Source organism: Narcine bancroftii, chromosome 12 (assembly GCF_036971445.1).
Source record: "Narcine bancroftii isolate sNarBan1 chromosome 12, sNarBan1.hap1, whole genome shotgun sequence".
Classification (NCBI taxonomy): domain Eukaryota; kingdom Metazoa; phylum Chordata; class Chondrichthyes; order Torpediniformes; family Narcinidae; genus Narcine; species Narcine bancroftii.
Genome location: NC_091480.1, coordinates 86,768,522 through 86,792,640, shown reverse-complemented (window position 1 = coordinate 86,792,640; position 24,119 = coordinate 86,768,522). Strand labels below are relative to the sequence as shown.

The 24,119-nt window shown below is 41.3% G+C and overlaps 1 protein-coding gene across 1 annotated transcript in view; it reads right to left on the bottom strand.

Annotated features, from left to right (window-relative positions):
* LOC138746432 (abl interactor 2-like) overlaps positions 1-23,563 on the bottom strand; it is a 30,119-nt gene extending 6,556 nt beyond the window's left edge. Inside the window, exons 1-7 of the mRNA XM_069904610.1 lie at positions 23,411-23,563; positions 16,504-16,671; positions 9,427-9,603; positions 7,083-7,180; positions 5,511-5,615; positions 5,308-5,393; positions 2,937-3,074 (exon numbers count right to left, since the gene is read on the bottom strand). Of these exons, the coding sequence (XP_069760711.1) occupies positions 2,937-3,074; positions 5,308-5,393; positions 5,511-5,615; positions 7,083-7,180; positions 9,427-9,603; positions 16,504-16,671; positions 23,411-23,527 (889 nt within the window). The 5' untranslated portion in view covers positions 23,528-23,563. The remainder of the gene's footprint in view (positions 1-2,936; positions 3,075-5,307; positions 5,394-5,510; positions 5,616-7,082; positions 7,181-9,426; positions 9,604-16,503; positions 16,672-23,410) is intronic.
* Between the last annotated feature and the right edge of the window lie 556 nt (positions 23,564-24,119).

Genomic DNA, 24,119 nt, shown 5'->3' with positions numbered 1-24,119 from the left:
AGATTTTTAATGTTATATTTTACTACACTATGTGCGTTGATTCTTTGAATTATGTTCATATTTGAAATCTTTTTTCTGTATTTTAAGTGTATTTCACATATATCAATAAAAATATTTTTTAAAGAAAAGGAAAAAAATCCTTCAGTTTTATCTGGAGTTGTTTCCATTGTTTTGAGCATGATATTTACTTGCTGCAGGTAATCTGCAGTGGTTCTCAACCTTTTTCTTCCCACTCACATCCCACTTTAAATAATCCCTATGCCATCGGTGCTCTGTGATTAGTAAGGGATAGCTGCTGTGAATGGGAAGGTTGAGAATCACTGCTCGAGACCCAATTGTTACTGAAATATTTTGCTTGGGAAAAAATGTCATAGGCCCCTTTCAAGTTCTAAAACCATGCACATAACGAGTCAATTAGGTACGATTTAAAAAGTTTTCAAACTTTTTCTTCCCACCCACACACCACCTTAAGCAATCCCTTACTCATCACAGAGCACCGATGGCATAGGGATTACTTAAAATGGTATGTGAGTGGGGGAAAAAAGGTTGAGATCCACTGTTCTATTGTATTGTATTAACTGTGGAATAACTAAGAAATGAACTAACCCATTGTCTATGGGTTCCAATTCAATGTGCCTCATCATTGACTCTACAACAGAGGTCATCCCACCCTCCATAACCCTCCCTAACCCCCACTCCAAGCACAGTCATCAGAATCCATCCAGCTCATGGATAATGTGACCATCTCCTCCACAAATTGATCATGCAAGCCAACTCAGAGTCAGAATGTGAAGATGTAGATGGAATACATCACATTGGCCTGTCCAGTAAGATATATTGCAGTAGTTAAAAACGCACAGAAATGCTGGAGGAACTCAACCATCTTGCAGCATCCATGGGAGGGAAAGATAGATTACTGATGTTTCAGGCCTGAGCCCTTCTTCAAGGATTGATCAAAAACAATGAAGGTATCTGACTAAAGACTGGAGAGAGAGAGAGAGAGAGAAAGGGAGAGAAAAGGAAGACCAAAAACCAAAAGGTGTGATAAGAGGAAAGGTGAGAATTGATTTTGACTCTGATAGGAGGCAGAGGGAAAAGGGAAATGAGAGAGAGAGAGAGAGAGAGAGAGAGAGAGAGAGAGAGAGAGAGAAATTGGGAGGAAAGGCAACAAGGAGAAGAAATGGGCGGAGGGATGTTTAATGGAGAAGTTGATGTTAACGCTATCCAGTTGGAAGATGCCCAGATGGAAGATGAGGTGTTAGTTCCTCCGATTTGCAGGTGGTTTTAGTCTGACCCTGTATGAGACCGTGGACAGTCATGTCAGCAATGGAATGGAACGTGGAATTGAGATATTTGGCAATTCGGAGGTCCACACTATTGCAGCAGACTAAGCCAAGGTGCTCAACAAAGCTATCTCCCAGTCTGTGACCAATCTCTCTGATGTAGAGGAGACCACAATGAGAGCATCAGATGCAGTAGATGACCCCTGCAGGTTCATTAGTGAAATGTTGCTTCACTTGGAAGGACTATTTGGGACACTAATGCGGGAGGAGGTGTGGGCACAAGGGAGCATCTCCTGCAGTCACAGGGGTAGGTGGCAAGGGGACAATTGGTGCAGAGGGAGGAGTGGACAAGGGAATCATGGAGGGAGATGTCCCTGCAGAAGGTGGAGAGGGAAATATGTGTCTTGTGGTGGGATCACGCATTAGGTGGCAAAAATAGCAGAGGAGGATTTGTTGGGTACGGAGGCTGGTGGTGTGGTAGGTGAGGACAAGGGGAATCATGTCCTCACAGTACTACAATAGATGCCTTACTTCCTTATCTAACATTAAACACATCAATATGAGGATTGACACTCTGGATATCAAGCATGAAACTATTAATATCACACAACAGACACTGACAAGAGCGTTGTCAATCGATTCTCTGGCTCAGTTGAGGCATGCAGTTGATGGGGAAAGCTGCTTCTCTTCAGAGAGAAAAAGGGAAATATAGATCATAACATAACATAACAATTTACAGCACGGAAACAGGCCATTAGGCCCTTCTAGTCCGCACCAAACCAAACACCCCTCTCTAGTCCCACCTCCCTGCACAATGCCCATAACCCTCCATCTTCTTCTCATCCATATACCTGTCCAACCTTTTCTTAAATAATACAATTGAGTCCGCCGCCACTATTTCTCCCGGAAGCTCATTCCACACGTCTACCACTCTCTGAGTAAAGAAGTTCCCCCTCATGTTACCTCTAAACCTCTGCCCTTTAATTCTTAACTCATGTCCTCTTGTTTTAATCTTTCCTCCTCTTAACGGAAATAGTCTATCCACATCCACTCTGTCTATCCCTTTCATAATCTTAAATCCCTTCTACGCTCCAAAGAATAAAGACCTAATCTGTCCAATCTCTCCCTATACTCTAGATGCTTAAACCCAGGTAACATTCTGGTAAACCTTCTCTGCACTCTCTCCACTCTGTTTATATCCTTCCTATAATTAGGCGACCAGAACTGCACACAGAACTCCAAGTGAGGCCACACCAACGTCGACAGAGAAAAAACAAGGTCAAGGAATAAAAAGGTTATTTGCTTAATCTACCATGATCATGCGCTGGACTGTTTTAAAATGTCGCATGATATGAAAATGGCCCTGTGCAATTTAGAAATTTCATGAGAAATCAAAGTTGCATAAAGGTGACTCAAGAAATGTTGGGAAAAGTAAACATCTATTAAGCATCTAGTTGGCTATTCAAGAATAGCCAACTATTCAACTATTTGTTGACTAGTTGACCCATCACAGATTTCAATGGATACTCAATATCTTGATTGAGGAAATAGGGACTGCTACAAATAGAAATTTTAAACACTTTCTCACATTTAATTTAAATTTCCTCTTTTTTTTAAGTGAGTGAATAAAAAGGAAGCCTGGTAGTTCCTTACCTGATGAAGGAACATCAGATATTAAGGGGGGAGGAGGAGGAAGGAGACTGTTGTCGCTGGAAACCTCTGGTGGTGGAGCAGGAGGAAGGGGAAGATCCATTGAAGACAGGGCTGGTGCATCCAGGAGGCCAAGATCAACTTGTAATCATAATAAACAACAATGAATCTCAATCAGTGCCAAGTCAACCAACTTAGAATCATAGAATCAAAGAAATATATAGCATGGAAAGAAGCCCAACATCTATTCTGACCAAATGTTCTCTTTAGCTCAATAGTTTTCAACCTTTTTCTTTCCACTCACACTCCATTTTAAGTAATCCCTACAATCCCTACATAGATGCTCTGTGATTAGAAGGGATTACTTAAGGTGGTATGTGAGTGGAAAGAAAAAGTTCAAAAACCACTGCTTTAGCTGGCCCCATTTAACGTATATCCCTCTGAACCCTTCCTATCCGTGGACTCCAGTACACTGACTTAACAAGGTCAGTGTGCATATTTTGGCTGTTATATGCCCTGTACCCCTGCTATAGTTTGTCAAATACAACTTAATCTGTGTAAATTTTATATTTTTTAACAAACATTTGGTCATATGTGCAGATGGCCGTAAGTCGCAAGTCAGGGAGGACCTAATGTACCTGTCCACATTTTAAACATTGTAATTTTATCCACCTTAATTAGTTCCTCTGGCAACACCCAACACCCTCCATGTGCAAAAGTTGCTTCTCAGATTTGCTTTAAATCTTTCCCTTTCACTTTTAACCTGTGCCCTTGAGTTTAACCTATCCTACACCAGACTGTCATCCATGCCCCTCATGATTTTAGAACTCTCTATAAGGTCACCCCTCACCCTGCTTCACTCCAGGGAAAAAAAGTCCAATCTATCCAGTCTTTCCTTATAACTCAAGGCCTCCAATCCTGGCAATTATGGACAAAACTAAATATATATTAATTATATTCTATTGCATCCTGATTTCACATCTTAAGGAGGTTACCTACTCCAAAGTCAAATACAGAATATTGTTATTTTAAATTCTCTCAGTGCTATTTTGACAGTCAGTTACAAGGTTATTTTGATATTAAGCAGGTGCTATCTCATTGTTTTCCAGTTACCTGGGAATTCCTTTCCATGGCTGATATTATATTGAAATTATTCCCGCTATTTTATTTATCTGAAGCCGATTCAAGCTTAAGATAGTAGAGTTATAAGTTTCAAATAAGCACAGGAAACATTTATACGTTCATATGGCATAGTTACGCTATTGAGTATAAGACTTCTAGCTGTACAATCCACATGGGGGCTCTGTTCAACAGCATTTGCTTTTACTGTTAATTTAGCAAAAATATTGACCTGTTAGCAATTATATAAATTATAAATGCTACTCCAGAAGGCTACACTGGTTTTACTAACTCCTTACAATTTAAGTACGCCACTTTGATAACTCCAGAAAATAACAACCCACATTGAGCTCACTTTGAATCTTTGATTGAAATACACAATACGTTTTGACACACATGTTCCTTTTTCATTAAACTCAACATCATTACTTTTGTGTTCTCTTCATATCCTTATTTTCTCTCCAAGAATAACTTCCTATTTTTGGAACCCCTTATGCCAGTTGTTTCGACGATTTTCTAAAACTAACCTCTTCCTTTTGTGCACCATTTATCCGAAGTCCCTCCATTGTTCTTCATTTTAAACATACCAATGGTTTTGAACCCTATAACCCGGGAATGTACGGTCAGTGTGGCGGTTAGCGCAGCACTGTTGCAGTGCCAGCGACCTGGCGCTGTCTGTAAGGAGTTTGTGCCCTCTCCCTGTGCTTGCCTGGGTTTCCTCCATACAGGGGTTGTAGGTTAATTGGGTGTAATTGGGCAGCATGGGCTCATGGGCAGAAAGGCCTCTTGCTATGTGGTATGTCTAAATAAATAAATAGGTGCTTCTGCAGTCAGTATTTTACTCCAATGCTTCACAATTCGGCATTGTTGATAATGGGATTTTTGAATTAAAGTAAAAGTACATTTGAATGCTTTTCAAACCGAATTTTTAAAAAAAAATTAGAATACAGCACAACTGTATTAGGCCCACAAGCCACCCAATTACACCCAACCCCCCGGTACGTTGTTAATGGGGGGAGGAAACAGGAGCCCTAGGGGAAAACCCACGCAGACACAGAGAGAACATAAAAACTCCTTACAGACAGTGCTGGAGTCAAATCCCAGTTCTGATTGCTGGTACTGTAACAGCATCGTTTGAACCGCTACACTAACCATGAGGTCAATTGCAATTTTCAAGCCAAATTTCAAGCATTTATTACAGTCCATTGCATCCATTTCCTGATGATTCAAAAGGTGTCCATGTATCAACACTAACCTTGTTCGTATACTATTGGGGCTGGGGGAGGAAGAGACATCACCTTGTCACTGGCTCCGGAGCTGCTCCTGCTTCTACCATGATCACTGTTTCCAGAAACCAGTGGGAGGGAAAAAATAACTAAGCATAAACGAGGAATGAAATCATGAGAATTTCCAGTATTAACAAGTTCCCAGGGTTTGTAATTTCTTGACAATGCTTACCTGAACAGCTGAGGCCCATCTGTTGGTGGAGAGTTGGTCACTGAGCTGCTGGATGTACCTGGGGCCACAGGCGGCTGAACTGGTGCTACTACCTTACCATGTCTTCTGAAAATGGCAGAGGCAGGAAGATTTATAGATGAAGAACAAATTAAGTGGTGCTTAAGTACAGTGAGTGTTCAAAATTTAAAAGCAGCTTGGACGGAGAATTTTTTTGGTTGAAGAAATCAGCTTTAAATTGTCTGGCCAAATGTATACTTGAAGCATAAGAGGGGTTTTTACATTGTCTAAATATGAAAACTGGTGACAGTCATAGGAGTGATGGATCTCGCCATTTTGTGAAATTGCTTGACCTGTTCTCTTGAGTCCATTTCACAATTACCGATAAATAGAAATTCTGCAGCAAAAGGAATCTTAGGGTTTTATGTGATGTCCTGTACAGGTATGTACTCTGACAATAAATTTGATCTTTGAACCTTAGCCTTTGGCCATCAATGCCTATTGATGAGCATGCAATATGGGAAGTGAAAGTCAAAGAAAGATACCCTCTCAACAATACTAACATGGACTCTTGGTCAAAGCAGGAGCCTTGTCAATTCTAGTTCATGAAATCATTGTCTAAATACAGGAAAGAAAAAGGTCCATCAAGCCTATATTGATTTTTTTAACAAAAGTTACCCTGGTAGTCCACCCACTTTCTTAATAACTGCAATTTGCTTTTAGTTTGTCATTTACAACCTGTTATCATCTGGAAGCTGCTATTAAATTTGCCGTGCACTCCAGATTGTAGCAATTCACTGCATAAAAGATCATTCTCCCTTGTCTGAACTTACCGCCAGTTCCCTCAAACATGCATCTTCTGTTTTATGATCCCACCGAATGGAAACTTATCTGGCATTTATTCCACCTGAACCATCATGAATGTCCAGTAAATATTTCAAGTGAATATTCTGTTGTCAGCTTCCACTTTCCTGCTGAGATCTGAAATTCCATCTGCATATAATTCTGGCAAGTCTCTTCTGCCCACACTCTAAGATTATATTTTGTAGTATATTTATCAAAGATTTATTTATTTATTAGTGGTGGATTATTAAATCAACATGCTCTGCAGGGGGATTGACATCGAAATCTAAGTGCAATCACAGCAGGAAAGCAACAAGGGAGGTAGACGTTTATTATTTACCTCTTCACCCAGCAACCAAAATGTGATTTTTCACAATGGACAGTTCAGCCATCTGCCCGTTCAATGTCTTTGCTGTGCTTAAACAATGATTGAATGAGCACTAATGAAACCGACTGATTTCATCCCCTTCCCACCTAGGTAAAGCAGGGTGGCAGAGGTGAGAGGTCCACAGGAGAAGCTCGCGGTAGAAGACGTCCCCTCAATCTTCTGCCTCCATACCTGCTTCGTTCATTGCCACCTATCGTTGTATGTGAACCAATCCACCCCCCCCCCCAATTATTAAGAGGATTCCCTAAAATGGAGCCAACCATGCAGAAAGTGGGTTCCTTCCTTATCCACAGTGTATCTCTTCCAAATGTCATTGAGTAGCGTGGTTTTTAATTCACACTTACCCAATTGTGCCTTGGGAAGGTGCAGTTGGACAAGTTGGTATACTTCTTTGCCTGTTCTTATGTGTTAGAGTTCCCCATCTTGAATTGCTACTGCTTTCCTAAAAAGCCAAAATTAAAGTAAATTATACAATTCAGAGGAAGGATTCAGTAAATATCTAAAAACTATGTCTCAGTGGTCTTTTTATTGAAGTTTCTTTGTCTTGGTCTGTCTATAAGTTATAAAAATCAAAGTATAATTTAAAAGGCAACAAAGATGTGATAGCATTCAGATGATTTGTCCCTGTCATGTAGGATTGGTTAATCACACCAGTGTAACTGATTGAGATTCATTTCATGCCCATAATTTATATGGTGTCATTCTTCCTCATTCCACAAATCTGAAAAAAATCGCCTGATTTTATTGGAGGGTGTTTAGTCACAGAGCATAGAAATAGGACCTTCAGCTAATCACGTCCACACCAACAATGGGCACCAATGCGCGTTGATTGGAAATTTCAGATGGAAAACTAGTTGCCAGCACAACCAGTGCTGCTGTAACAGAGGAGCTGCCACTGGGGTGGACCTAGGAGAGTTGGGAGCAGAGACACAGTGCTGTTCTGCAGGGTCCTACTGCCCAGTACAAATATGGACAGTTCCTTACAGGATTTAGACAGTCTGTTAAAAGAGCCAGTCCTGCAACCACGGGTCAGTGCTCAGAATAGCAGCTCCTGCATTGGGAGCATGCCACAAAGAGTTGCAGGCTCTGGGGGGAGCATTAGAGGGCAACAAGAATGGGGAGAACAAACAACCCCCCCCCCACCTCCGCCCCAGTTCAGACCCTAGAGGACGGTGACCACGGCTGCGGACAGCGAGTGGCTCCGAGGTTTAAGGACCCCCGGACACAGCTGGCTGTCAAATATTGCAAATACCAGTATAATGGTATGGATTGTATGTACTAATTGGCAGGTAAAGGCTCGGACTGGCCCGCCCCCTGATGACACTCTCACCTGGACTCTTCCCCTGGGACCCAGGCCATAAAGATCAGGCCACCTCTCCCTTCCCTGCACTTCCCTAGTTTGGATCCGGGCCAGCTCAAATCTTATGCACAATAAAGCCTATCGTTCCCCTCAGTCTTTCTGATTATTGGGGCAACTGGTATTGCAGGCTGCTTGAGATTGGCTCATGGGAGCCAAGTAGCAGAACAAGGATTTGAGGGGGTGCTGAGGGCAAGAAGGGCAGGTCCCGAAGGGCCTCGGATGCTGAAGGCTTCCTGATCATTTTGCAAGTGTGGAACTGGAGCGCGGGTTGCCGATGAATTGAACAGGAGTCTGTGTGGCTGCAGAGGCTGCGGGAGTGGTCTCGGTGAATCACTGAAGGCACTCTCTTTTGCTTCTCTTTCTTCTATTGTTAGGGGCGTCGGGCAAAACTCATGGTGACTCTTTGCCTTATGACAGACAAAGTTAAAGTATATCATGCATCCTATACTTTAAATGTACCTGACAATAAAAGGAACCTTTTGAAATACTTTAACTATCAGAAAGGAGCAGTGCTTTGTATGAACTTGCATTTCCTTAATCATCTGCTACTGAAGTTAAAATTAAGAGAACAAATTATTGAACAAGCAAATCAGGAGTATATTTCATTGATGTGCTGTACACAGCAACGGAGGCCCCACAAATACCAGTATAATGGTATGGATTGTATGTACTAATTGGCAGGTAAAGGCTCGGACTGGCCCGCCCCCTGATGACACTCTCACCTGGACTCCTCCCCTGGGACCCAGGCCATAAAGGTCAGGCCACCTCTCCCTTCCCTGCACTTCCCTAGTTTGGATCCGGGCCAGCTCAAATCTTATGTACAATAAAGCCTATCGTTCCCCTCAGTCTTTCTGATTATTGGGGCAACTGGTATTGCCCAACAACCAGGTTATGTAAAAATCGTCATATGGGCAAGAGGAAGAATTTGTAGATTACTACTTGCTGCAGAGAAAAGAATCACATTCTTCACATAACAGTATATGATTTTTTTTCATGAATAGCGAAGAAAAAATGAGCTGAGGGCATTTAATTTTTTTTCCATCAATATCCATGACTTTCTGTCTCATTTACCATCCGAATTTAAAGTTGTTTCACAATGGCTTTCTGATGACTTCGCTCTTAAGCAATCAATGTGCAGTTCGCATGCTTGATTCGTTATTGGATAACACGAAGAGGCATTTATCCCAGTGACAAATTCTAAGCTAGGTATTTGTCTATATTTTGCAAAACGACAAAATATTTAACGTCTTGCTATAAATGTTGACAAATGCAATAACTCACATAAAAATTCATGCAGATTATATATTAAGCTGAATCAATTTTCTTACCTTTACCCCGTGACCAATATCATCTAGAATTGTATAAACAATGGGTTTCCTGGTGTATTTTACACGTTGTATAGGATTTGAAGGAGGAATAATTTTATTAACTTTTGGCGTGGTTCGAATAGTAGTAAATATTCCAATCTCTCGACGAGCCACCTTCTCCTTGTACATGTTCACCCTCTAGTTAAATTAGATTGAAAGAGTGAAGATAATCAAGAGGACTTCATTTTCAACTGTTTAGCAAGATAACAAATGTCTTATCTTTAAAACACAACATAAATCATGATTTAAAATATGCAGTGTCTCTGGAACCTAGAAAGTCTGTTTGAATGGGCTGCAGAAATTACAGGAGGCTATCAAATGTCACACAAATAAGTAGGAAATAAGGTTGAAGCATAAATAAATGTTATTCATTTGGTGAGGAACAATTTGATGATTCTATGATTTACAACAAGTAACTTCTATCCTAAACTTGCTGCAGAGCAATGGATCAGAGGTCAATCCACAGGACCATAGTGGCAGCGAGGATCACTGGAGTTCTCTCTCCCACCCCCCCCCACCCCCCCATTGAGATGATCCACCAGGATTGTTGTCTGAAGAGGGAACGCAAAGTCATAGAGGACCCCTTCCACCCTGCACACAGCATCTTTCAGGTCCTCCCATCGGAGAAGAGATAGAGAAGGATCAGAGCCAGTGCCACCAGGCTGAGGAACAGTTTCTTCCCACGGGCAGTGAGAATGGTGAACAACCAAAGGAATAGCTCACACTGACCATCCGAGACTCTCAAATTCGCAAAAATCATATTTATTTGTGTGTATGAATACTTGTCCTGCATATGTATTGTCAGTGTGTGTGTTATGTCTGGTTGTGCGCCTGCATGTTTTGCCAAGGGCCAGAGAACGTGGCTTCATCAGGTTGTAATTGTCCAATCAGATTACAATCAACTTGAATTAATTTTATTATGTTACAGTATCTATAACCTTTAGATATTTTGGCAATTGAGAATCATATTTAATCAGTGGTGCATAATAAGTCAGCACTAATTTTCAAGGCCCAATGCTGTCAACATCCAGGGTTAATGGGCCTCATGCAGTATGGCATACTACATACTAGCCTGGCCACACTATAACTAAAACATATTAACATCAACTTCTCTGGTTTCTTTTGGACCCATCCTCCCTCTCTCCCTCCCACACACACACACACACACACACACACACACACACACACACACACACACACACACACACACACACACACACACACTCTCTCTCCCCCCTTCTTTCTCTCTCCTCGTCTCTTTCACTGTCTCTCTATCTCCTTTCCTTCAGCTCCCCACCCCTTTCCCTCTCCTTTCCTAGAGCTACCCCCATCCCCCTATCATTTCTCTTGCCTTCCCACTGATATCACCTTCTCTCCCCACCCCACCTCCCGCCCATTCTTCCCTCTACGATTTCATACAGGTGCCTACCTACTCTTTGTTCAATCCTTGACGAAGGGCTCAGGCCCGAAACTTTGGCTATATAAGTTGGCCTCCTGTGGACACAGTGTGACCTGTTTGTTTATTGTCTATTATGTTTTTTACACAGCCGCTGCATTCCAGGAAATTATTGCCATTTTCCCAGAATACTGTCTGTGTAAAAAGGTTGGAATGGGAATAAGGAGTCATTCCCATTCCGATATTTTACCTCCTCGACCCCTATTAAATTTCCTCGAAAGTCTGCAGTCTAAAGTTAACTGCACCTATCGATGACGTGCGATTCACGTCACACTTAATGTCGGTGCAGTAGTGCTGTATGTCCCACATGCAACAGACGTCAAGGTCAACGGCTCCACAGTGGCGCTATAAGTCCAAACTCCTTAATTACTGCACTTCCAGTATTCTGTCTAAAAGCATGATGTGATATGGATATTTGAAGTTTTGGTCGTTCCTGTGTGAACGGCCACTCCTGGAAGGTAGGGAGACACTTCAGAACAGTTCTATGTTAAAAGCATATATGACTGCAGTGAACTGAGATTCACCGGTGATGTGTTGTACTGATGGTTGGCTCCACGTCCTGGCTCCGCCCCAGCTACCCACACACAACCCTGGTTTCCTGCCTAAACCCTGAGCCCTTCTGAGGACCACTGTAAGACCCTACCCTCAGTTATAAGCTAATAAATGTGTATGTTCTCCTTCCACTCGTGAGAGCTCTTATTCAAGCTACAGTGACGCATTACAATACATTTTCCAGGGCTCTTCAGCTACATATTGAACAAGAAAAGAAAATTCTGACTGTTTCCAGAGCACATAAATAATCTCTGATTTTCCTTAATAATTAATTTAACATTAAAATTGCACTATTTTTGTTATTATTATTTATAGTTTTATAGTAATGTGATTAAAATGGTTATGATATGAATGTTTGCATTGTGATGCTGCCACAAAACACCGAATTCCATGACTTGCTTGTGGCAATAAATCCTGATTCTGATTCTGAGACAATTGATAATCAGAAGGAGAATGGAACATGAAAGAGGAGGCCATGGGGAGGGTCTGGAAGGAGCAGAATTGCAGGGTTGGGAGTGAGCTCGTGGAGAGGATCCAGAGGGAGAGATGGTTAGAGGATCAGTCAGGTTGATGTCATGGAGTGGGGGGTTGGGGGGGTTGTGAAAATGTGATGGGAGTAGCGGGAATTAAGAAAACAGCAGTAAATTGGGGTCAGTGTCTGGAATGGCTATCAAAACTCAAAGAAGACTCAATCCAACTCTTTGGGTTGTCCAAGATTGACATTGGGATACTGCACCCTCTGCATAACCCCCAAATTGTGGTAATTTAGTTTGTACATTCATAGTCAATGTATTTTACATGCCTGTTAGACTCCAGCAAGTAAGGCATTCCATGCATCTACAAATGTACTTGTTTCTGTACATCTCATTGCTCATTAAATGAGCTTGACTTCAAGTTAAGGCATGGCAGTGTGTATGTTTTGTAGGTGTACAATCATATGGCACAGGCATCAAAATGCTAACATTAGTCTACTTATCTGTTTAACGTGGATGGAGAATTGTATCAGTGCACAAAACATATTTTTAATCAGGTACTTCTTCACGTAATACTACATTTAACTTTGTCTTCCATAAGGAAGATAGAGTCACCCCTTTGCCAGCGCCCCTCACAGAAATGAGGGGCAAGCAAGAAACAAACTTGGTTTACAAGACCATTGCTCTAACCACTGAGCTGTCAGAGTTGACATCTGGACATTGAGCACAGACTTTTGCACTAGCAGTAAATGGTCACAGGAAAAAGAATTTCAGTGTTAATTGTGATATCATGTATGTAGTCTGATTAAAAATCTGAAATCTGAATTGTTGCCACATGCAGCTGTGGAGGCAGGATCTTTGGGGGAATTTAAAGAGCAAATTGATAGGTATCTAATTAGCCAGGGTATCAAGGGATATGGGGACAAGGCTGGAACTTGGAAATTGATGTGAGAACAGTTTCGCTCAGGGAGGTTTCACAGAGCAGGTTCAATGGTCAAATGGCCAGTTTCTGTTCCTTTTTCTTTTGAATCTGAAATCTGAAATCTGAGTTGAAGCAAAGATCAGACTAACCACGATCTTATTGACTGGGGAATTCTGAACGTATGGCTGTCTCACTTAATCTTGCTCCTTTTGTTTCTGTTTTCACAATGGTAGTGAATCTTTCATTTGTGAATGAACGCCTTGGAGTTGTTGTATTAATTAGTCTGATTTCCACATTATAATTATCACTATTTTACACCATGTAAAATCTATTACATGGGATAGAGCAGAAGATGTTGAGTTGAGGTTTCTCGTGTTGCCTTGCGGAAAGGAGATTTTAAATCCCTCCATAGTATTATGACCTCGTTTAATTTAAAGTGAATAACACTTTAAAGGTCTGGGTCAGGCTGAAACCATTCACAGTTGTGGAGAGATAGACTGGGTGGCAGCAACCAGTACAGACTGGACCCAAGTCCGATACTTCGGAAAGGAGACAGAACATTTGTTGCTTTTCCAGGGATGCAGGTGGTGAGAGAGTCGTGTGAGTGGAACACTGAAGGAAACAGACCTCTGTTATTGACCAGAGGCCAATGAACAATTCGGCTGATTCTCCACGTCAGGGGAATTATTGAACCTCACCGTGACCAAAGGGAAGGTCATTTTGATTGACCCGTGTCTGAGTATTGGAAGCATCGTGGAAATCACTCATTTCTTTTCCCCTCTGCAAGATAGATATGAATGACATTATGAGTGTAAAAAGACTTGAACGGTTTTCTTGTTTGTAAATATTTTTTTCTGGACAAGTGATGTCTAATGACAATGTGTAGAAACAACAAGGTGCCATGGTAGTGGTAACGGGGTATTGAGAGAGCAATGTAACAATGTACTTTGATGAGAATGTGTAGATAGGACTGACTCTATGAATGAAAAAGTCTAGAACGGTCCTCTTGTTTATAAAAGAATGAAGTTTATTTTTGGGAGAAAAAAATTACATGACAATAATGGAATCTTGAAAAATCTGTATGTACTTGAAAGGAACCTTCAGGGTCTTATTCACAAGCTGCAACACACAGCAAAGTCACAAACTTTATTACATCACTTCTTGTTGTGGATGCCCATGAAAGAGTTTTGGATCTTGTGCTTAATTAGAGAAGAGTGTCTCCAGAGAGGTCTCCTCTACATCGGATAGACTGGGCGCAGGCTGGGAGATCTCTTCATTGGGCGCCTGAAGACTTGGTGTTTCACACCAGAGTATTCTTCAGTGCTTGAGGAATGTTGAAAGTACTTTGTGCTAAACCTGTTCATTTTTCCCGTTCTAAGCATGACAACTCATCCATACAGTGCAGATCTCACTGAAAGAGTTTAGTTCATTATTATCCATTCCGCAGTACAATGCTATACTTTTTACCCAAAATTCAATTTCAAAGTGGAGGTGGCCAACTGTGATTCATTTGGGATTAATGTTACCGGAGATGGAATGAAACCCACCTCCTTCAATGAGAGATCGCTCCATTGAGGCAGTGTGTTGGAAATAATTCCCTGCAAACTCGGATTACAGACTTCAAAAGTGGGTGCAATGTGCTGCTAGATGACTTGGTCCTGCAGATGTGGGTGACCTTCTGTTTGCGTGAGCCAACGATGAGAAACTGGAGGGTTTCAGTCAGTCAGGAAGCTTCCATGGAAAGAAATGGACAGTTCATGCTTCAGGTGCGCATCTCATCTCAAGCCTCCAAAAAATAGGGTCTCAATTTGAAACGTTGACTCTTCATTCCTTTAACTGGATCCCGTTTGATTCACTGACTCCTCTGTTCAGAACTCCAGCATCTGCTATTCTTGTGTTCCCCTGTCTTTTGAAGGAGTTGTCTTTTGACTCTAGGTGATGTTATTGTTGGTGTTCTGGCTAATATATCTTTTTAATCAATTGAGTATCTGGTTTTACCACAGCGGCAGATTGTTGCATGCAGATGAATTGTCTTTTGAACCAGTATGTAAAGTTACATTAAAATCTCTATTGTATACCTATCATGTATGGTTTTAACACACAAGTTCTGATAATTCACCGTAATAAATGTGTATACTTATCTATGGAGTGATTATTCACAAAGGAACACATTTACATGTTGTCTTACCACATGCTTATGGGAAGGAACTTCCGAAATGATGATGATGAGGTGGAAACCTGTTCCCTATTGTGTGTAGACTAGGGATTCCCAAAGTGAGCGGTGCCACCTCCCTGGCGGCGGTGGAACGACCCGAGGGGGCGGTGAGGAAAAGTGAAGAAGCGAGTGCGGTGATTTCCGGAAGGGCTGTCAGTTGCCTCAGCCAGACTCGGGGCGGTAGAAGTGAGCAAAATAAATGGCGACAAGGATGTCTCGCAAGAGCTGGCCTCGGTAGCCTCCGTGTTAGATTTGGCTTTGGCCTTTTAACGAGTTGAGAGCAAACGGGAGGAGGAAGAAGGCACCGAGTGCAGGGGGCTCAGGAGGGAAATGGGCCTGGGGCGAAAGGAGTCGGCCTCAGGAGAGAGGCCCGCAGGCAGTGCTGGCTGAGGACTGAGAGGCGGTGAGTGGGTGAGGGAGAAGAAAGAGGTGTGTGCTCATTGTATGTTTGTGTGCATGGTGGGGGGGGAGGGGGGGCGGTGCACTAGGGATGTGGCCTGGGAGCCCAAAAAAGTTTGGGAACCACTGGTTTACACCAACCATTTGCTTAGATTCTTCATTGATATGCACAGAGCGTCCCATCTGCACACAATGCATTCATCTCCTAGATGGTTTAAAAAGCTACTTTGAAAGAATTGCTACATTATTAGCAAGCACAAGGGTGATGGTTGGCAACATGAAATATTAAAAGAAAAGAATTTTAAAAAGTAAAGCAGAAAATTCAAAGAGTATGGAAAAAAAAATTTGCAGTGTTCAGAGATTGGATTTCAAACCCAAAACCAATTATTCTACCAATGTGTGTTGTCATTGTAATTTATTACCCTCAGAACAAAGATGGACTCTCCCAGCCTTGAGGCATTTGACTTGACGTTCTCTGAAGTTGTCACGGAGATGAAAGCTTTTAGTTATTCAAAGGCTCAAAGGACACTTGGAAAAAATATCAAATTTCAAACTTCAACACAGTAACTGGTCTTTCCTCCCCATGCTGCCTAATTACACCCAATTAACCTCCAACCCTGTCCAATTTGAAAGGTGGGAGGGAACCGCAGCACCCGGAGGAAGCCCATGCAGACACGGGGAGAAAGCACAAACTCCTTACAATTGGCGCCGGATTCGAAACGGAGCTGCTGGCGTTGTAACAGCGTGGCGCGACTTCATCACTTGCTTTCCACAGAGAGGGAAGAGAAAAGACAAGTTGCCCAATAAAACCTAAGTGGCCCATGAAAATGATTATCTATATACTTTTAAATCGTCAGCTAGAAAAAAAAACACTAAATATACAAATCTTCAGTGAAAAGCCTGTGGACATTAGGCTGATGAAGTTCAATGAAAAGATGTGTGATCCAACTCATTTTGACAGAAGGGACGGTATTGATACTGCTCTTAATAGAAAAAGAGGAAATGAAGATTTAACTTTTACCTGAGATAAGCAGTTTATAGAAGATTCCATATTAGAGATCTCAGAAGCTTGCAAGTCAAGTAGTCTGAGCAATTTCTCAGCTAGTGTATTGATCTGATAAACCACACCTGCAAGGGATTGGGTGGCATAGGCCTTGGTCTCCTGAAGAGCTTTCACCTTGTCTTGAGCCTGCAATGAAGACAAATTCATTCAGGATATCACTTGCAAACTTATATTGAAGGCAGATTTTATGAAGTGTTTTCAGTGCTCACTCCAAGCACTGAGAAACGTGCAGGTCGTCAGTGCCCCAGACTGTGGTGCACCATCTTTATATTTCATAGAAAAGTTTGTGCAGAAATCATGGAAATTTTTCGATGGGGTGTTTGAGAGAATTTTTAAACTGAACAATAATTTTCTGATCTTATCACATTGTGCATGTGTGATTTGAAGTAAAGCTTGCAGGGAATATTATACAGAAAATACAGGAATTGTTTTTTTTCTCTCAGTTCATTGGAGCAGGCCTTGTGGAACATTGCTTTTAATGCATTTGAAAATGCAAATTACATCTTCATCCTAATACTCGCCGTTATGTATTCTCTTCGTAGCTTTGTTTTAGTAAGCGTACTGGGCTCAAAGTCCAAGTAGGAGGAGGTAGCCACGTTAACAAGGCTCTACTCTTTTATGTTAAATTAAATATAGACATATAGCACGGTAACAGGCCCTTTTGGCCCATGAGCCCGTGCAATCCAATTACAGCCAATTGCCCTGCAACCTGGAATGGTGACGGGAAACCGGAGCACCTGGAGAAAACCCACGCAGACACGGGGGGAATGAACAAAACTCCTTACAGGCAGCACCGGACTCAAACCCCGATGGCCAGAGCTGTAACAGCATTGTGCAAACCATTACGCTAATTGTGCCGCCCACGCTTGCTCTAAGTGGATCTAAGTAGCTTCTGACATGGAGGACAGCGTAGTTTGACAATCCCTCCGATCCGATTTCATTCTCCATGTAGAACAAGCGGACACAATGCAAGTGGTTAAAGGCTTTAATATCCAGAAACCTTGGGCATGTCTCTACATGCTGCTTGCCCAGATCCAAAGCTGGGATATAAGGAGGAGACTAGGCCTATTAGCCTTTATTGGGAATCTACGGGGAGGAGTTACAGGGGCGGAGGCGGGCCAGCCTGTACAGTCCAGTGAGGTCACACCTGTACCACCATGCTCCACCACACCCCATTTTCTGTGAGTAAATCTACTTTATGATTTTCCCATAAATTTTGGCTCAAAGAAATCCAACCATCTCTTTTTTTCAATTCATAAGTTACAAGTCAGGCAACCAAGCCAATTTCCTATCTGTGCAAATCCATATCCTTGATCAAATTGGACTTTAATTCCCCGATATAGGCTACAGCAAATTATAGACTGTGAACATTACCCATTTGTAAATTGTAGCATTTAGTTCAGTCTTTAAGAGTAAGTTAAGCTAAAGGCAGAATTTTGATCGAACTAATGATCAAGGAAATCTGAGTGTGATGTCAAAGGATAGGCATGGGCCCCATGCCAGTGGAGAAGATTAGCAGTCTTGGTATTTTGGAAATAAGATCATAGGTGTAAGGGAAGTTGTAAAATATTCCTACTTGACAAAGAAAGCTGAGAGGGGATCTATATTTTCACACTGAAAGGATTCTAATGAAGTAAATCAGAATTACGACCCTTTTCTCTTGCAGAGTCATCTGTCATTCCAAACTGGAGGTGCAAGAAGCTACCAGCATTTGGCTGCCCACCTCTAATTGTCCTTGAGAAGATGGTGGTGAGCTGCCTTCCTGAACCAATGTAGTCCTTGAGACGTTGATGTCCCCATAATGTTTTTAGGGAGAGAATTTCCAGGATTCTGACCCAGAGACGGTGAAGAATCAATGATGTATTTCTAAGTCAGAATGGTGTTCCTATCCTTTTGCTGTCTTTGGCTTTCCAACTGGTTGAAGACTTGGGTTTGAAAGGTACCATCTAAGGAGTCTCAGTGAGTTAATGCTGTGACTCCTGTGAATAATACAAAATGCTGCCAGTCGGTGGGGGAAGAGAGAGAAGGGTAGAGAATGGGGTGCTGGGTCCTGTCTGGCGTTGGGGCTCTCGAGTGCTCACTTATCCAGGTAGGTGGTGAATATTCCATCACACTCCAGACTTGAGCCTTGTACAGGGGTTTTGAAGGTGACAGGTTAGGAATTACCCACTGCAGAATTCCTAGCCTCTGATTTGCTCTTCCAGTCACATTGTGCACATGGTTGATTCAGTTCAGTTAATTTATATATTTTTTTAAATTTAGAGATACAGCACATGAGCCCTTGCCACCCAGATGCACCAATTAATCTTCACACCCCATTCGTTTCTGGAAGATGGGAGGAAACTGCAGCTGCCAGAGGAATCCCACCCTGACATAGGAAGAACATCCTCACAGACGATGCCAGATTCAAACCCAGATTGCTGGCGCTGTATTAGCATTGTGCTAACTGCTAGGCTAACCATGCGGCCCTGGTCAGCTTCTGGTTGATAGCTATCACCAACAAGTTGATACTGAGGGATTCGCCATGGTAATAGCTGAGACAGACACCTCTCCCCAACAACAAACAAATAGGGTAAGCAAAGAACTTCTTGGTGCCGTAACATCAGCATTTTCACAATAAATTAAGATGGGTTAAATGGTCTCCTTACCTATGTTAAAATCTATTGTTCCTTAAACAGAAATAAAAAGGTTTTCATTCTAACTTATTGTAAATCTGCTGATGACTTGAATGTTCACAAATTTATACTCAGTCTGTTCCTAGTTACAATTCAGGTCAGAATGTGTGACCAAAGTCGGCTGCAAGAAGAATGAAATGGGGACAGGAATGGTTAGAAACGAAAAGATCAAGTCATCAGAGCTTGTCTCGTGGAAATGCCAAACATTTGGCAGTACAATAGTGGATTATCCAATCCCTGCATCTGGAAAAGTGGGTACAGTGGTGCAGACCTTAGAGATGATGCCTCAAACTCCAGAGATCCAGGTTCAGCCCCAACCTATGGTGCTGTCTGAGTGGGATGTGATGATGTGGGATTTCTCAAGCCCCTTTCACACTTGCCAGTGATTTCAAGAATCAAACGCAATTGGCCTTTAAAGTGGCAAAATCTGCTCAGCGCCGGCATCAGATGATGTCATCACATGCCGGGGATTGCCAGTCTTGACTCCTAGTACAATCTCTGGCATCTGCAGATGCCGACATTGAGATCAGGCAAGTGTGAGATGGGCAATTGCATACCAGGCACTTCCAATTTAAGGTAGAACAGACCAAATGCTGGGGATGAACCCTTTCAAGGTGAAAGCATTCCGTGTCCCAATTAGGAGTGATCTAGTGTGAAAGACCAAACCCCCCCCCAATTCCTATTCCGGGACACTGAATGGCCGATTTAGTGGGATGCAAGTGTGAAAGGGGCTTAAGAGTGCCCCAGTTTCTTCACACATCACAAGGATGTGCTCATTGGTTTGAGCATTGTAAATTGCTCCAGTGTGTTGGCTAGTGGTCCAACCCAGGTGGGACTTGAAGAGAATGTGGGGAGAGTTCATCTGGATAGGTGAGCTGAAAGCTGTTACTGTGTAAAACTCCTCTAATAAAATGGATTTGGATGGGACGGGCTGAAGGGCCTGTTTTGTGTCAGCCTAATCGGTGAATGGAATAACAGAGATAATAAAGAAAACTAATTTTCAGAAACAATTTTATTTTATTTCTTATTTCATTTTCTCTTCACTTTGATAAATCATTGAACTATTTCAATGACCTCCATTAAATATGTGAGAAAAGCTCAATGAATCCATTTTATTTTGTTTTTACATATCTTGCATTTTGACCAATTTAAACATAACACTCGGTGCAAGAAATGTATACCATAAATGTTATGCTGCCATAAAGTTGTGGAAACATGTTCATTGTACAAGATGTTATCTGAGGCCTTGTGTACAACTGCAAATTGAATAAATTGTTTTCCTCTTGTGGGTTGAGTTGCAAGAAATTGACATGATACCCATTATAAACATACAACAGCAGGAAACCAAAGAAGGTGTAAATACAAAACATTTGATTTGGAAAGATTTGAGCTGCCTGGCTACAGTTTCAGTCCACCGCACAATTAACAAATGTTGGTCACATCAAAGCAAACGTATCTCAGCTCTTCTACTTCCTCCCAGATATCTACTCACAGCTTTAAAATCACACATCAATATTTTTAATTTGATCCTTTCGAGACACAATCTTCAGGTGAAGTCCATTTGATAATTAAAAAATTTCACTGATTGTGATTCATCAGTTCAAAATTGGAGAGACTTCTTGGAATTTCACATAACAAATTTTTTCATAATTTCTGCTTTTATGCAGATTTCCAACACGCTTTGTATTTATGTCTTTAACCAGTTACAGTTAACCCATCTTTTGTTATTTTACACACCCCCATGAGCACCCATTTTTTCTTCCACTGCTACTCCTTCTATCATTGGATTTTTTTCTGCAAACATCCCTGTCACAAACTATTTTGCTGCCCTCTTCTTTCCTTTCTCACTTGCTTTATCTCCAATTTCCACCCAGTTAGTTCTATTGAAGGTTCAACGACCTGAAACATTAACCTGATTTTCTTTCACAGTTGCAGTCCGACCTGGCGAATATTTCCACTACAGATTTTTCTTAATTTTTCATTTCATTCTTTGATCATGAGGAGATTTGGTATGTCGCCGAAGGGTCTTGTAAACTTCTGCAGGTGCACTGTGGAGAGCATTCTGGCTGGTTACATCACTGCCTGGTATGGAGGGGCCAACAAGAGGGTTGTTAGCTCAGCCTGCGACATCACGGGCACCAGATTTCACTCCATTGAGGACATCTACATGAGGCGGTGTCTTAAAAAAGCAGCCTCTATCCTCAAAGACCCCCACCACCCAGGCCACGTCCTCTTCACTCTGCTACCATCAGCAAAAAGGTACAGGAGCCTAATAACGAGCACTCAGCGGCACAGGGATAGCTTCTTCCCCGCTGCCATCAGATTCCTGAATGAACAGTGAACCAAAGACACTGCCTTACCTTTCGTGCCTTCTTGTTTTTAATTTTTTTATAGTAATGTCATAAGACGGTTATAATATGAATGTTTGCTCTATGATGGTGCGGCAAAACACTGTATTTCATGTCTTGTTCATGACAATAAATTCTGATTCTGAGCTAGTGCAATATAATACATCACTCAGAGTTATTGGATGAACATTTGTTTTCCAAAATTGCAGCATATTTAAAATATGAGGAATTAACAGTTGTTATTTTATTCCCTTTGCTTTGAAATAGCACCCAATATGCTGACATGTACCAGAAATAATACCACCAGTATCATTCCTACCAGTTACACCCTGAAGTGGAACTTTAAAATGCTGCTAAAGTGGGAATGAGAGCTCATAACTTCTGCTCTCATTTCTGACTTTTGAGGACTCAGCAAGGGTTCATTTCTGGTCACATCAAATGTTCATTCGAAAAACAATGATGCAGGCAGTTATTTCCAAATAAATAGCATTCATGTTGAATTTGTAAGCCCCAGTGAGGCTTGCATTGTATTGCACATTAATTCAAAGTTCTCTGGCAACCTTAGTTTCCTGACATCATTGTTAGAAGTGAGGAAGTTGAATTAGTTCTGTGTTTGCCACAATTTCAATAATTTATGCCCCAATGGTTTCTTTTTAAAAAATCTATTAGAGAAAATGTTGTTAAAATATGAATATTGAAGGAGCAAAACCCATACCAGACTGAAATAAAAACACAATGCTGGAGAAACTCAGTAGCTCAATCAGTGTACTAGATACAGCAAAGAAAGTGATACATAACTAACATTTCGGGCTTGAGCACTTCGTCAAGACACACCTCAAGCCCAAACCGTTGGTAACGTATCTTTATCCTTGCTATATAAAATAAAATGTTTGACCAGCTGAATTTCTCCAGCATTGTGTTTTTACTTCAACCACAGTGTCTGCAGACTTTCATGTTTTACTTCCCATACCAGACTGAAATCACTCACCCGTAATGCAATCTAACCCATTATATGCAGTTCCATTACTTCAAAGGGAACGGCAATAATCATTATTTAATACATAAACATTCACTTCGTCCTAATCCACACATTTTTAAAGGTCCAGGAACTTTTGCCAACTGTTATAATCCAATGAGCATTGAATTGATTGCCATGTGTGTTCGTTACTGTGAGTATTGAAATACAAAGCACTCAACTGCATGCAAATTAGAAGTGGTGTGCTGCCAGCATTGCACTCCACTGTTTTTTTTTCTTCGGCTTGGCTTCGCGGACGAAGATTTATGGAGGGGGTAAAAAGTCCACGTCAGCTGCAGGCTCGTTTGTGGCTGACAAGTCCGATGCGGGACAGGCAGACACGGTTGCAGGGGAAAATTGGTGGGTTGGGGTTGGGTGTTGGGTTTTTCCTCCTTTGCCTTTTGTCAGTGATGGTAGATTAGCACACAAGTCTGTAAATGCTATTTAAAATTCTCACAGCAGAGTTTGACTGAACAAACTTCCAAAACAGTGAGTGAGTAAATAATTTCTGATACAGCTCATTAAATATATATTTAAAACTGCCAATCTTCATTAAGATTCTGCCTTTCAAAATGTGCTTGAAATACCATTTTTTAATTTTTTTTTGTCTGTGGAGAATATTTGAGAACAAAGCATTAAACACGTCAAGGTATAAAATGATTCATCAGTACAGTAAGTAGTAATATTTTTCAGAAAAAGTGTGCAATTTTCAGACGACAGCAAAGTTAATATGGAAATATGAGCCACCGGTAGGAGTGAAATGAGCAATGCAGTCGGGGAACCAGTGCAGCTATGGTTACGATCAATCATTAGATGAGTTCACTTACCTCGACATAGTTATTTTCACAGTGTTCTGCAACTTGCTGAAGTTTTGTGTAGTTTTTCACCAGAGCTTGTCTATCTGCTGGGATGTCTTCTTGAAGTAACTTCTGAATTTCTGCCATTTTTGCAGCCAGACGGTTTCATTTCCTTCTTTCTGTCAATGCTTGGATTTTAATGTTGAGGTTATCCTCGATCTTTGCCTATTTATTATGCTCTTTCAATCAGAAGCATTCTGGGCAATATTTGCACCCAATTCAAAGCCTTAAATTGAAGCATTATTTATTTAAAAAGGAAAGGTCTGAGATTTCCTTCAGAAGCAAAACATTAAGGTGAAATATACAAAACATGAAAGATAATTTAAGAGATAAAAGGTCTTTTTTTTAAAAAAAAACCTTGACAGAACTTCTTCATTTTCATTCTTAATGTTCAAATTCTTTCTCAAGTAGAATATCAAATGTTATTTCTCCCCACTATATCAAATGAGAATATTTACACTTTTAAATAAGAGTAAAATGCAATACACAGATCAAACATTCATTGTATGAAGGGTGGAAACTTCAGTGAATTCAGTTTCAGCCATTTATTCCAATTGGAAAGCAATATAGTGTAAATTTTCTGTCTAAAATTAGATCAAACCTTCTGGATTTGAAAAAATCATATTTGTCCTTCGACTATAGAATCCAAATTACAATTTCTCTGGAGTCAAATATAATT